We start from the raw sequence: 15,912 nt of genomic DNA, 5'->3' as shown, positions 1-15,912 counted from the left end.
AACGATCCGGAAGTTCGAACAACGGGACGAACCAAGGACTCACTAAAACGTGCACCTACAAGGATTTTGAGAACGCTAAACCCCGAACTTTCAACGGCACCGGGGGAGTGATCGCTCTAAAGCGATGGATCGAGAAGATAGAGTCGGTATTCGAGATATGCGAGTGCCCCGAGCAGATGAAGGTGAAGTTCGCGGCCTGCACTTTTGTGGACCAAGCACTCACTTGGTGGAATGGTCACATAGAAGCTATGACACTCCCTGTTGCCAACTCTATACCCTGGACAGAAATGAAAGAGATGTTGACGGCTGAGTACTGCCCCCGAGGTGAAATACAGAAGATGGAGCAGGAGCTGTGGAATCTCACGGTGCAGAATGGGAACATCGATGCTTACATATCGAGATTCAGCGAACTATCCCTGTTGTGCCCGGGTATGATCACATCAGAGGGAAAGAAGATTGAACGATTCATCTGGGGACTGACATCCCCCATTCAAGGGAATGTGATAGCTGCTAACCCTGAAACGTTTGACAGCGTGAAGAGATTGGCAAAGAGGCTATATGATCATAACCACAAAAAGGGCGAAAAACCAGTGGAGACCGAGAAGAAGAAGGAGGGGGATGGTAAGAAGGGATGGAACCACAAAAGAAAGGGGCGTCAGGGCCCCGAGACCTCAAAAAGGCAACAAACAGTGGCAGTTAACGCTGTTACTGCGCCGGTTCCAGTCACCTCACATGCTCCAGCCTCAGCTGCTTCAAATGCTTCAAGGCCCTATTCCGGTAGCGCTCCCAAGTGCAATAAGTGCAGTTTCCATCATCATGGAGAATGTAAGGAGTTCCATTGCACCAGTTGCAACCGAAGGGGACACACTGCGAAGTTCTGCAGGACTTATCCTTCTCAGAACCAGAGTCAGGGAAACAACCAGAACAACAACAACAACCACCGCAACATCAACAACACCAATGCCGGCGGCAACAACGCAGGGCCTAGCCACACCTGTTTCGGGTGTGGAAGGACGGGACATTTCCGTCGAGATTGCCCTAACAACAACAACTCAGGAAACAGAGGAGCAGGAAGAATGCTGACTATGGGTCAGAGTGATGCAGTTCAAGATCCCGCAGTTGTGACCGGTACGTTTCTCCTAAACCACACTTATGCATGCATCTTATTTGATACCGGAGCGGAGCGAAGTTTCGTAAGCGAGAAGTTTAAACATTTACTAAAACAACAACCCCAGAAGCTGAATGAAACCTATACGGTGGAAATGGCCAATGGGAAAACCGAATCCACTAGGGAGATCTACATCGGATGTACCCTAACCCTTAACCAGCACGTCTTTCGAATAGACCTAATGCCAGTATCAATTAGGAGTTTCGATGTGATTATCGGCATGGATTGGTTAAGCCCCCACCATGCTGAGATTATGTGCCACGAGAAGGCCGTTCGCCTTCGTCTCCCAAATCACGAAACCCTAGTAATTTACGGAGACAAACCCAGTACGAATCTCCGCCTCATTTCGTGCATCAAAGCGCAAAAACACTTGCGAAAGAACAATTTGGCGTTCTTGGCCCACATAGTGGACAGGACCAAAGGAGAAACCAACATCCAAGACATTCCGGTAGCGTGTGAATTCCCGGACGTGTTTCCCGAAGATCTTCCAGGAGTACCCCCAGAGAGACAGGTTGAATTCCGAATCGACCTCGTTCCAGGAGCAACTCCCCTCGCTAAATCACCATATCGGTTGGCACCTGCTGAAATGCAGGAATTATCCAGCCAACTCAGTGAGCTTCTGGACAAGGGATTTATCCGACCTAGCTACTAGCCATGGGGAGCTCCGGTGCTCTTTGTCAAAAAGAAGGATAGATCTTTCAGGATGTGCATCGATTACAGAGAGTTAAACAAACTCACTGTCAAAAACCGCTACCCACTCCCGCGAATCGATGATCTATTCGACCAGCTCCAAGGAGCTAGCTATTTTTCTAAAATAGACTTACGATCCGGATACCACCAACTCAAGGTCCGAGAAGAGGATATTCCAAAAACCGCTTTTCGAACCCGCTATGGACATTATGAATTCGTCGTAATGCCCTTCGGTCTAACAAATGCACCTGCCGCATTTATGGATCTAATGAATCGAATCTGTCGACCGTTCCTGGACAACTTCGTCATTGTGTTTATCGATGACATCCTCGTCTATTCTCGAAGCGAAGAGGAGCATGGCCGTCATCTCCGACGAATTTTAGAGACTCTGCGCACGGAAAAGCTTTACGCCAAACTCTCCAAGTGCGAGTTCTGGCTTCGGAGTGTGAATTTCTTAGGCCACGTAGTTAGCCAAGAAGGAATTCATGTGGATCCCTCTAAGGTCAAAGCTGTGGAAGGATGGGCAACTCCGACTACGCCCACAGAAATTCGTCAGTTCTTAGGCCTAGCAGGGTACTATAGGAGATTCATCCAAAACTTCTCTAAGATCGCCAAGCCGCTTACCTTGCTTACGCAAAAGGGCGTGCCATTCAAGTGGACAGACCGACAAGAGATTGCGTTTCGAACCCTGAAGCAAGCTCTTTGCAGCGCTCCTGTACTATCTCTACCTGAAGGAACGGAAGATTTTGTAGTTTACTGTGACGCGTCAAATCAAGGATTAGGTTGCGTTCTCATGCAACGTGGAAGAGTGATAGCATATGCGTCCCGTCAACTAAAGACGCACGAAGTAAATTACACGACCCATGACCTAGAACTGGGAGCCGTGGTCTTCGCCCTAAAAATTTGGAGGCACTACCTGTACGGTACTAAGTGCACCATCTTCACAGACCACAAGAGCCTCCAGCACATCTTGAATCAGAAGGAGTTGAACATGAGACAACGAAGATGGGTGGAGTTGTTAAACGACTACGAATGCGAGATCAAGTACCATCCAGGCAAGGCCAACGTGGTAGCTGACGCATTAAGTCGGAAGGAATACACAAATCGCCGTACGAAAACGCACTCGATAACCATTCAGTCTCATCTGACCACTCAAATTGCATCAGTCCAGGCAGAGGCTATGAAAGCGGAAAATAGAACTAGCGAAGCATTGCGCGGAATGGGGAAGAACCTGGAAGTCAAAGAGAATGGGGTATACTACTTCATGAACCGTATTTGGGTTCCAAAAATCGGAGGATTCAGAGAGACCGTTATGAAGGAAGCCCACAAGACACGATACTCCATTCATCCTGGTTCGGACAAGATGTATTTGGACATTAAGCAGCACTATTGGTGGCCTAACATGAAGGCGGAAATCGCAACTTATGTTAGTAAGTGCCTTACGTGTGCCAAAGTAAAAGTGGAATACCAGAAACCTTCCGGATTATTACAGCAACCGGCAATCCCTGAGTGGAAATGGGAGGGGATTTCTATGGACTTCGTGACCAAGCTACCCAAGACGTCGGACGGATTGGACACCATATGGGTAATAATCGACCGACTGACGAAATCTGCCCATTTCCTGCCAATCAAAGAGTCCTACAAGATGGAGAGGCTGACGCGTTTGTACCTACGAGAGATTGTAAGACTTCATGGAGTGCCAAAATCTATCATCTCGGATAGGGACAGTAGGTTCACGTCACGCTTTTGGCAGTCGCTCCACAAGGCCATGGGAACTCATCTTGATATGAGCACCGCGTATCACCCACAAACGGACGGTCAAAGCGAACGAACCATTCAGACGCTTGAAGACATGCTTCGTGCATGCGTGATAGACTTCGGAAAGTCTTGGGATACCCACCTACCGTTGATCGAGTTTTCATATAACAATAGTTATCATTCGAGCATTAAGGTGGCCCCTTTCGAAGCACTGTACGGGCGTAAATGTAGATCACCGTTATGTTGGGCCGAAGTAGGTGACACCCAGCTAGCAAGAACACATACGTCGGATAGAGCAATGACAGGACCGGAAATCATTCGCGAGACCACAGAAAAGATTGTCCAGATCAAAGCTCGATTACAAGCATCGCGTGACCGGCAAAAGAGCTACGCAGACAGACGGCGAAAGCCCTTAGAATTCCAGGTCGGTGATCGAGTATTGTTAAAGGTCTCACCCTGGAAAGGAGTTATACGTTTCGGAAAACGAGGAAAGCTAAACCCGCGATACATTGGACCTTTCGAAATCGTCGCCCGAATAGGTCCGGTAGCCTACAGACTACAACTACCCACGGAGCTAAACGGTGTACACCCCGTGTTTCATGTTTCTAATCTGAAAAAGTGCCTATCAGATGAAACTCTCGTCATTCCTCTTGACGAAATCGAAATCAATGAGAATCTCCTGTTCGTCGAAGAACCAATCGAAATCATGGACAGGGAGGTGAAGCGTACTAAACAAAGTCGCATCCCGATCGTGAAGATACGGTGGAACGCAAAGCGTGGGCCAGAATTCACGTGGGAACGCGAGGATCAAATGAAGCAGAAGTACCCTCACCTATTCTAACAATTCTCAAATCTAGCTTTCAAATAGAATTTCGGGACGAAATTCCCTCTAACGGGGGGATGATGTCACAACTGTAAATTTTGAGCCATGTAATCTATACATTCAAGTTAATGTGAATCAAAAACTTCAATCAAATACAACATGCTAGAACTACAAATAGTCATCAAACAATTGGAGACCCTAGAAGTTCTTATTAAGTCTAAGTTAGGCTAGAACTTCCTTATTGGATCCAAATGGGCCAATAAGCTTCCAATTAGACTATCATGGGCTTAGAACCCTAATTGGACTCTAATTGGACCCACACTTATTTATTTTAACATTTTAGGCCATGTTGGGCCTAGAATGAAATGGATTAAGAGCCTTGATACATGAATAACCTAAAACTAGTTCAAGAAAAACATAAAAATCCTACTACATTCTCTTAAGCATAAAACACACTCTAACTAACTCTAATTTTGGGCTTAAGGGAAAAAGCCCAAATTTTTCTTTTCCCTCTCTAAAATCTCGGCCCAAAAAGGCCCAAACCCAAGAAGATAAGGGAGAGTTGACTTAATGCATGCCACCTCATTAATATCCAAAGGATATCCATGCAATATTTCCCATTCCTCCATGCACATCACTTCAAAATCACTTCTCCCTTCTCTCCTCTCTCACTCTCGGCCATACACACATACACCCACCAAAAATCTCTCAAACACTCTCTAGATCACTCAAGAACATCTCTTCCCCTCCATCCAAAATCTCAAAAATTTGGAAGCATTCAAGAAGGTTCTTCCACAAAAATCATCATCTAAGGTAAGGTTTTGCTTGGATCTATAACTTGTATTCCTTATTTATCAAACATCTCTTCCTAATCCATGCAAAAATCATGATCTTGCACTCTAGAAACCCCCATAATCTCGAAAAGTTCATCAAGGAGTGCAAAGGCCAAAAATCACTTCATTTCTTCCAATCTTTCTTCAAGAAACGAAACTACCCCCCCCCAAGGTGAGATTCATACCCCTATTTTCTGTTTTTATGAGTTTTGTGGGGGGGGGGAATACAAGTGAAAGTGTAGATCTATATGTGTTTGTATGCCTTGTATGATTTCCATGCTTATATGTATGCTTATATGTGTTTTAATGTTGGATCTAGCCATTAAACCCCTCAAAACCGAGATATAACTTATGTTTTATGATTTTAGCTTCAAATATGTTTCTACATATAAAGTGATACAAGAAAAATAGCTAAGTGGTTAGCAACAATTTTCTTTAAGCTAAAAACACACATTTTGGGCCAAAAATGTGAAAAATACAAAATTAAGGGCCCAAATTGACATTTCACAGATTCTGATGGATGAAATGTGCCAAAACAGTTTCCATAAAACTATTTCTGGAATTATATTCAATTAGAGGATTAAAAACATAAATTTCAAGCTTATTGGGCTAAAAATGAAAATTTCGGCCCAAGGAGGCCCATTATGCGAATTTTTCTGTTTTGGAGGGCCAAAACTGTGAATTTCTGTAAAACAGTGGACTATAAGTGTCCCAAATCCTTTTCAAAGGTTTAAAATGCTTTTTAAATTTAAAAAGGACCAAAGTTGCAAAAAATTTCCAATTTGGGCCAAAATTGTCAAAATTGCGAAAAGAAGGGCTAAAACCGAGAAAAACTGCATTTTCAGGGACTTAAACTGTTTTCTATGAAAAATATGCTGGAAAATATTAATTTCAATAATTTTTGGTGTTAAAATGTCAAGAAAAATAGTTTAAGGACCAAACCGGGAAATATTACAATAAAAGGGTTGAAAATGTAATTTTTACAAATAATGAGGGGCTGAAAACAGAAATATTTCAAGGCTAATTCAATATGTACAATTTGATCAAATAACGACACCTCGACTATCGACGAAATACAACTCATTACAATACCAAAAGTCGTTGTTAAACGAATTGGCTCGGTCTCGAGCCAATGGAAATCTACAACTACTAACTCTTCGACACAACGAATCATACAAATAACGTTTGGTAATACATATACATACGAGTGTGCACAGACGTCTACGCACCATCTTCGGGCCCCAAAAGTGTAAAATCTTGCTTGTTGGGCCTAGCTAGCCCAATGACCTGATCTTAAGGCCCGAAGACACATATTTTCTACGAAGTGCTGAGTTTCACCGACTTGGCACAACGTGGAGTGACTTTCAATGGCTTGTACCACTGGTCCCCAAGGGTCCTTGGTATTGCTAGAAGAGTCTGCATATTTTACGAGGCGGGTCGGGGACCCCTCGCACGCATATTTTCCCCAACCGGTTAATGGAGTCACCGGGGTCTTCGTGACCTCTTTCTCTTCGGATGTGGGACTACACCTAGTCAGGGCGATTGGATAACGTGATTAGTACGGACGACGCCTTCGGGATCGTTAGTATAACTATAAACTGGGCGTTTGTGTAATGCGGGTTTGTAGTAAATAATCATGCTCGAGAACCTTCCAACGTCGCCTGGGACTGACACTGCTATTTTCGTAATGGTTTCAACGCAACTTAATGGATTCCAAAGGAACTAGGGGAACATCGGGTTTCCCTAGGGTTTTCAATACGTACAGATTTGAAATGCATACATTTTCAATGAACATTTTTTTTTACAAGTATAGAAACAAACAAGCATACCTATGGATCTTCACAAACGTTTTTCGAAAGCTTTTCTTTTCAGAAAATATCGGATTTTCTGGTGGTTTCTCAAACAATAAAAATATTCGATTTCAAACACTACTTATGAACTCACCAACATTTCATATGTTGACGTTTTTCAAAATACTTGTATTCTCAGGGAACCAGTGAATCAAGGGAAATCATAATCAGTGACGGTTGCAGTTTATTTTTGAATGAATGGAACAAATTAATTTTCGGGAATGTAATGTTTTAAACAATGTATGACATGTAAACACTACCGGTTGTAATATGTAATGAATGGTGACGAATGTTGTTATGTTTCATATATATTCAATGTTATGGTATGCAATTGAGTCACGACAGCCCCCGGACGTTTCCGCCGTCTGGTTCGGGGGTGTGACAGTTACTGACCAAACATATTTCTTCTTATTTATCTTCCTACCCATTGAAATTGTTATAAATGATAAATATGAAGAAAATATATATATATATATATATATATATATATATATATATATATATATATATATATATATATATATATATATAATTTGTTACTTTAAAAAACATTAAAAAAATGAAAGGTCTAAAATAGTTCATGTTTTTTTTACTAATATATATTGTTGTAACTTTGTTACTTTAAAAACATTGAAAAAAATGAAATGCCTAAGACCAACTCCAAGGCTAGCATTATAAATCACACTATTTTTACACAAAAAAAAACCCACAAAAACCATTTTCAAGTCCAACCACACATTAAAAATTAACACTAAAAACATATTTTAATATTATAATTATAAAAACAAAGTTTTCTTATTATTAAATAAGTGTTAAAAATAAATATATGTAATAATATAATGTATATATATGTTTAGTGGTGATGAATAGTTCCATACAAATTTGTTGATTTCCTATAGCACCACATAAAATTACCGGCAAATTTAGAGGTCCATTGGAACAAATTGAACCTGCAAAACACAAGTTTGCAGGTCCAGTAGAATTGCTCTAAGTAGCTCATGTTTTTTGACCCAAGACAGCCCGGTGCCCAAATAAAGCATGTGGGCTCGATCCACGCCTTATTGACCAATCATTGATCTGGGTTGGATCGGACACTTAGTTATCCATCTCTAGTAAAACCCATAAATAACATTTATAAAAAAAACAAATTTCATTGGAGTTGCTCTAAGTGGTTCATGTTTTTTGACCCAAGGCAGCCCCGTGCCCAAATAAAGCATGTGGGCTCGATCCACGCCTTATTGACCAATCATTGATCTGGGTCAGATCGGACACTTAGTTATCCATTTCTAGTAAAACCCATAAATGACCTTTATAAAAAAAATAACTTTTATTGGAGTTGCTCTAACTGGTTCATGTTTTTTGACCCAAGACAGCCCCGTGTCCAAATAAAGCATGTGGGCCCGATCCACGCCTTATTGACCAATCATTGATGTGGATCGGGTCGGACACTTATTTATGCATCTCTAGGAAAACCCATAAATAAACCTTATAAAAAACACAACTTTACAAATGAAAGTTGTTATATTTTTAGATAAATTTATTTATTTAATTTATTTATATAACGAAACATAAAACTAAAAAACTTAATGAAAAACTCCCATATCGCAATGGTCAATTATTTAAAATATCATCTGCTATGAAATTGACATGCGAGAGACACCGCCATATAACGCCTCAAACGATAAGCATCACACATCCCAATGTTCAACCTTTACACACTCATAAATTAATTTCTCCTTCTCTCTATAAATACCAATAGCGTAGCTGCACATCGTTGCTTCTACGGTTAATCAATTCAAACGCGCAAGCAACCTATTTTTGTTTTCGTAGAGAAAATGGATAGAGCAATCGAGAGACAAAGAGTTCTGCTGGAGCATCTTCGTCCGTCTTCTACCTCTTCATCCTTGGAAAATCTCGATTCTTCAATTTCCGTAAGTTCAATTCTAGTTTTAATCAATGAACTGTTTTCATGCCTCTAGTGTTTGACTCGATCCGTTCTTTCTTAATTCTTAAGTAACATCTGTATATGAGTAATTTGATCGTGCTGATTTATTCAGATGCTGAAGAAGAAAAAAAAAAAAATTCTCACCGTGAAGTTAGGTTTCGTACATGATATCATGCGTTTTATGATCGTTTTAACCTGATTTGATCTTTGTTGCACAAAGATTTATACAGTTGACTAATTTATTAGACTTTGATCTGCTAAAATTAAAATTCGTTATGTTGTCGGAGGTATTGCCTTATATACCGGCATCATATGGACATTCTTCAGTTCGTACCCTGATTGATCCAAGACATTCTTTTATTTTTCCTGTTTCCTCAGTTCGTACCAAGTACAAATATGTCTTGGGGATAATATTTTCCACCACAGATGCTTGATAATAGCTAAAGCAAATTATAGTAAGTTACTTGAAATGAGAGTACCAAAAGGAACACTTGTACAACCACGAAGCTTAGAAGAGGCATCGGAAAAAAGTGTTGAATAGAAATTTGAGCTTCTAGGTATTGCTTGTGGGGACGAGCATAGGGATTAGGGGCATGTGGAAGTATTGACTTTTGTATCCCGGAACTACATGGTGCTTGATCCCTTTATAATTTCACTACAAAGGTTTTTAATTTGGCCTCTCCAGTTAGCTTTGTGATAGGTTGTTGTTGCTGTTGCAAGTATCACAATCAAAATTTGGAATCAAAATTGATGCTTTTTTCGATGTAGTTTGGGATCACCTTTAGAGATAATTTTTTGCATAGATGCTTGATAATAGATAAATCATCAATATATAATAAGTTAGCTCAAATGAAAGTACAATAAGAGAATATTTTTGCCATGATGGGGGTTTGAAGATGTACCAAAAGTGTTGAATATAGGATAGGACATAGGGAAGAGCATAGGACCATGTGGAAGTATGACTTTTACTTCCCAGAACCTCAGAATTAGCATAACCTCCTCACAATTTCATTGATTTTCATCTGTGTAATCGTTTCATTTTGCCCTCTCAAACTTGTTTTGATGAAATGATTGTTGTAAAATCACATCCAATAGTTATCCCCTGCATATCTCCTGGATAATTTGGGATCAGAATAGGTGCTTATTTGGTTATGTTCTAAAACAAGGTATTTCGATGTGGCCTAAATGCTTACATCTTGTGCTATTTTGTTATGTTTTCTTTTCATGAATTTGTAAACTAATGGATCACCTTAGGTGCCACCATATTGGCTTGATTTTGTTGAAATTGAACAAATGTTGTCTATCTTACATGTTTTTACAAGTATTCATCTTGTCATGTTTATTCTCTCCTCAATACTGTGGTTAATGCTTGTAATTTGAAATCAGGCATCAGTCTGTGCAGCAGGTGATAGTGCTGCATATCAAAGGAGTCAAGTTTTTGGGGATGATGTAGTAATTGTAGCGTAAGTAACATCTGTTGAATATTCTTTCTTTCCAAGTTTCTTGCTGTAGTTTTATGTTAATATACCCACAGGCAGCAACTTTCTGTCAGTAATCTTTTTTTCCTTATTTTGATGATTTATGCAGTGCATACCGATCCCCTCTTTGCAAATCAAAGAGGGGTGGATTCAAGGATACCTATCCTGATGATATACTTGCCCCAGTTTTGAAGGTAAAATCCTTTCAACTTGTGTCTTATTATTCATTTTAAAAAATCTTGTACAGCTTTTACATTGTTTCCTTGTAATTTCTCAGGCATTGATAGAAAAAACAAATATTAATCCAGCTGAAGTTGGAGACATTGTTGTTGGATCAGTATTGGGACCAGGCTCCCAAAGAGCAAGTGAATGCAGGATGGCTGCTTTCTATGCCGGCTTTCCTGGTATGAATGGAATTCAGGATTCCATTCCATACTTTCCATTCCATGTCCACAATACTCTAATTCCTTTAACATGATTGTCCAATAAATATAATGATTTACTTTTTTTTTTTTTTTTTCAGAAACTGTTCCAATTAGGACTGTCAACAGACAGTGTTCCTCAGGTCTTCAGGCAGTAGCTGATGTAGCTGCAGCTATTAAAGCTGGATTCTATGAAATCGGTGAGTACTTATTTTTTTCTTATTATACTTAATAAATTAATTTTCACACCATTTGAATTAATTTTATATATGAATAGGTATTGGTGCTGGGCTTGAATCTATGACCACCAATCCTATGGCTTGGGAAGGATCCGTTAACCCAAAAGTATTAACATTTTTCTCCCTCTTTTTTAGTAATAAAAAAAATATAAAAGTTTCAGTTTTTGACCATTTTGCCCCTTGATCGCACCAGGTGAAAACCATGGCACAAGCCCAAGATTGTCTTCTTCCAATGGGAATCACATCAGAAAATGTGGCCCAACGCTTTAAAGTAACAAGACAGGAACAAGATCAGGCTGCAGTAAGTTAAATTAATTTATTATGTGTTATCTTTCTTGTAAATGTAATTTTTATTTAAATTTTTTTTTTTTTTTTTTTGATAATGAATAGGTTGAGTCCCATAGAAAGGCTGCTGCTGCAACTGCTGCTGGAAGATTCAAAGACGAGATCATTCCAATTCCAACCAAGGTGAAAAAATGAAAATGTCTTCCACTTTTTGTATTTCCTTTTTCTTTCAACTTTTTATTTTTTCTGATTTAAATCTTTTTTTTTTTTGGTGAAAAGATCGTTGACCCAAAAACTGGAGATGAGACACCTGTAACTATCTCTGTTGATGATGGAATCCGGCCAGGGGTAAGTTTGGCAGATCTTGCAAAATTAAAACCTGTTTTCAAGAAAGATGGGTCCACCACTGCTGGAACTTCCAGCCAAGTTAGTGATGGTGCTGGAGCTGTTCTATTAATGAAGAGAAGCCTTGCTGTTCAAAAGGGTTTGCCAATCCTTGGTGTATTTAGGTACGTGGGCCCCATTTGTTATAGAACAGAACATGTTATACTGTGATTGACATGCATCAGACTGTCAACAGTTTGACCGAGACCGACACTGATACTGATGTACTGTGTTTGACATGCATTAGACTGTCAACAGTCTGACCGAGACTAACACTATGGGACAGACACTTGCTCTTGATATATTGTCTGTCCAAAAAGACGAAAATGCCCTTGGAATTAATAAGTCCTTTTTTTGTTGTTGGATTGATTGTAGGACATTTGCTGCTGTTGGTGTACCACCAGCGATTATGGGAATTGGCCCGGCTGTTGCAATTCCAGCTGCAGTCAAGGCTGCTGGTCTACAATTGGAAGACATTGATCTTTTTGAGATCAATGAGGTAATAATAATTTTTCATTTTCTTTTTTGTTATAAAAGATGTGAGTGGAGAAACGATTAATATATATTTTGTTTATTTTGGTGAAGGCATTTGCTTCACAATATTTATATTGCCAAAAGAAGCTTGAGCTTGACCCACAAAAGATCAATGTGAATGGAGGCGCAATGGCCATTGGACATCCTTTGGGTGCAACAGGTAAACCACAACAAACGCACTTTCACTCTTTATGTCATTGAAGTGAATTATAATCCCAAAAAAAAATAATAATAATAATAATGGTGAATGATTACTATTTGTAGGAGCGCGTTGTGTTGCGACTCTGTTGCATGAAATGAAGAAGCGTGGGAGGGACTGTAGGTTTGGTGTAGTGTCGATGTGCATTGGAACAGGGATGGGTGCGGCTGCTGTTTTTGAGAGAGGGGACTCGTGTGATGATGTTTGTTATGCCAAGTAGATCATCATCGCCTTTTGTTTCTTCTGCTGTTACATGAGAAAGAATAGTGTATTATTGAAAATGGGATTTTACAGGAATAAGTGTGCAAGGGTGGCTAGCCTATCGGAAGTCACTTGTTTGTTCTATTTCGTATGATTTTCGCATTGTATTGTATTTCTTGAAAATTTGAACCAGTTTATCTCTTTGCTTATGTGAATTCATCAACTGTGCTTCAGTGTTTGTCTATTGTAGTATTATAGCTGCTTTTGCATTTTAATAAAATGTTGACATTGGTCAAAAGATTATAATGGTTTCCAGGGGTACCAAATAATTATGTTAAAATACAGTCATAAATAAGATAATTTAGAATTACAGATAATCAAACGGAAACATTGGAAAACCGAAAACCGAGTCAAAGGCAAACAGCCCTAAAAACGCCAAACCATGACTAATAAAACGGGCAACACTGCAACTAATGGTTAAATAATGTTTCAATTTAAATTACCTATTATTAGCCTAGATTTTTGTATGTCAAATGATTATATGATACATTGGTAAATGATTATATGATACATTGGTTTCTAAGAAACTAATTAAGCTATAATTCCATAAAATTATTTAACATTTTAAAAGTAATAGCCTATCATTAGGCTAATACAAACGATAACAAAATATAAATAAAGAAGACTTATGATATTATATTATAGAAGGAACACAGTAGGAAGGAGGCACCCGAATATTGCAAAGCTTATTTTATTAACTTGAATGTTTTACAAGAGAGTGTAGGATGAGAAGAAGCATAAGAAGGAATTTGTCTCAAACATAAACATATACATCTTAATATAGGCCCGAACATGAAATTTAAATTAAAATTTACATATTACTGGAATACAAAATTTGAGCGCACTCTTGAGTGTGGTTTGACATCTGACAATAACTGGCTATGTATTATTGTCTTAATTCTCCTTCATAATTGTTACTTTATTAAAATAAACAGTAGATATTAACGAGTTTAGGAATTCCACCGTATAGTCTCTATGAATGTTATATGTTCTTCTGTAGTTTCTGCATCATTATGTCTTCAAGAGTGGAGAAGGCATCTTCTACAATGAAATCTTCAATAATTTCATCCTCATCATCAATCGGCTGAGATTCTCCTACCAAATAATTATAATTATTTTCTGTTGAGAGCATTGAGTTGTGTGATTCTATTGATTGAAATTTTGAAACAGGTCTTCCTTCATTTGTCGGAAATATGTCTTGATTATGTCATCTTTGGATGGGAAGGGATTTCCATGGGCTTTTATGGAGTTAATAATTATTTCATAAGGGCTGGAACTTTGGTGGATTGGTCCTTATGAGACAAATATTCCTTTTGAGATTTATACTTTAAAATTGCTTGATTGATATTATCAATCGTTTGTCTAGCATTGATCTCATTTGGGGTTTGATCTTTTTGTAACATTTTTGCCAAAACTTCGTAAGATATCTTTACAAATATGGAAAATTATTAAGACTATAATCTACTTTTGGAATCCATTTCCAAATCCAAGGTATAGAAAATTCATAAAAAAAAGTGTAAAGAAGGTATTACTTATTTTCCACTAATAGAATGAGAAATTGCCTCATTAAATTTGTGTTACATTTAGCCATTCCACATATAAAGATTTGAATTGTTTCAGAAGAATTTGAATATTGGGACCATATGAGATCCACCATTGCTAAACCAATTTGATAGTCATTGTTTATAAACATGATCACAAATTTTGAAGAACCAAGAATGTTTCTTTTTTAGATTCTCATATAGGAAAGCTTTATAAAAGCTATCAATATAATCCCAGAAATTATAATTTTATTATAATTTTTTGTTAAGGGTGGTGGAAATCTCTTTCCCTAAGTGTACTTAAACTCCATTCTTCCGTAGATATAATCTTCTTGAAAATTGATTTACTGAAGTTATAAACCTTCTTTTCTTCTGAAGGAGAGAAATGCGAAATTTCACATGTACCCATAGAAATGAGTATATATTCTAATAATAATTTCTTGACTTATCTTTTAATATTTAAAAGATAAATTTAAAAAATTTAAATTTATAAGAAAAAAGAAAAATATTTAATTATTAAAATAAAAGTGTTTATTTATCTTTTAAATTAAACTAAAAATTTAAATAAATAAACAACTAAAATAATTTGATTCAATTTAAAATTTAGAAATTATAAGGAAAGTTGCATTAATGAATTGGATATACATTTATTATTGCATTTAAGTATTATATGAAATTTAATAAAATAAAAAAAATCATAAAATGACACGTGAATATAATTTAATCTAAAACTACCATAAAATGACATGTAGCATAATGCATAAGAGGATTACAAGTGACAAAATTATTTTCATTTATTAGGGAGGATTATAGTTCTGTTTGCATTTTAAATGTTGATATCGGCTAAAAGGACACCGACAAAAATGGGAAACATTTCAGAATATCTACATAATAATAACTTTAATTGACATTAGGATAGACAAAAATGGGAAACGTTTCAGAAATATTTGTTATGAAAAACTAATACAAATTTTATTTTAAAGAGAAGTTAAAACTAAATTAACAAGCACACAAATAGTTTACTATATGTCGACATCATGCTTACGAAGATGCTTACAATAACTACAACTACAGCACAAAACATAGACAAAGAGAGTAACCATGTAAACTTATATATAGGTTGTACAAGATAAGAGTTGTTCGGAATTTTAGTGACTAAGGAGGTGTTTGGGAATGTTTTTTTGAACTTTAAAAACATTTTTAGATAAAAGTGTTTATTGACTTATAGTGGCGGTAAAAAGAGTTTTTTAAAAAGGTTTGAGTGAAAAAATCAATAAGTCAACTAAAAAGTGTTGGTTTAAAAACTTATTTTTGAAGTTATTTTGGTCAAAAAGTCAAAAGCAATTTCAAAAAGCCAAGTTTTATATGTTTTCTAAAAAATGTTTTTTTAAGCTAAAAGAAAAGCGATTATGAAATGTGCAGCAATAAGTCAATAAGTTGTTTTGAAAAGCAATCTCAAACACCTCTAAGTTAAGCTAGAAGCATGAAGTGGAAACTCTTAA

At 37.6% G+C, this 15,912-nt stretch overlaps 1 protein-coding gene across 1 annotated transcript; it reads left to right on the top strand.

Annotated features, from left to right (window-relative positions):
- The first annotated feature begins 8,810 nt into the window (after positions 1-8,810).
- On the top strand, positions 8,811-13,047 carry LOC111884330 (3-ketoacyl-CoA thiolase 2, peroxisomal). The gene is made up of 12 exons (XM_023880635.3): positions 8,811-9,053; positions 10,454-10,530; positions 10,655-10,739; positions 10,823-10,949; positions 11,069-11,167; positions 11,245-11,312; positions 11,400-11,507; positions 11,597-11,674; positions 11,771-12,000; positions 12,251-12,374; positions 12,461-12,569; positions 12,674-13,047. The coding sequence occupies exons 1-12, from the start codon at positions 8,958-8,960 to the stop codon at positions 12,826-12,828; spliced, it is 1,356 nt and encodes a 451-aa protein (XP_023736403.1). The 5' UTR covers positions 8,811-8,957; the 3' UTR covers positions 12,829-13,047.
- The last annotated feature ends 2,865 nt before the right edge of the window (positions 13,048-15,912 follow it).

Source organism: Lactuca sativa, chromosome 6 (genome assembly GCF_002870075.4).
Source record: "Lactuca sativa cultivar Salinas chromosome 6, Lsat_Salinas_v11, whole genome shotgun sequence".
Taxonomy (NCBI): domain Eukaryota; kingdom Viridiplantae; phylum Streptophyta; class Magnoliopsida; order Asterales; family Asteraceae; genus Lactuca; species Lactuca sativa.
The sequence above is the reverse complement of the archived record's forward strand: the minus strand, read 5'-3'. Positions and strand labels throughout refer to the sequence as shown.

Bases quoted from the DNA above. Each gene is read 5' to 3' on its own strand.
- LOC111884330 (XM_023880635.3), top strand. From the start codon at position 8,958: ATGGATAGAGCAATCGAGAGACAAAGAGTTCTGCTGGAGCATCTTCGT. The intron at 11,168-11,244 runs GTGAGTACTTAT...ATATATGAATAG, and splicing joins AGCTGGATTCTATGAAATCG to GTATTGGTGCTGGGCTTGAA. The intron at 12,570-12,673 runs GTAAACCACAAC...TACTATTTGTAG, and splicing joins ACATCCTTTGGGTGCAACAG to GAGCGCGTTGTGTTGCGACT.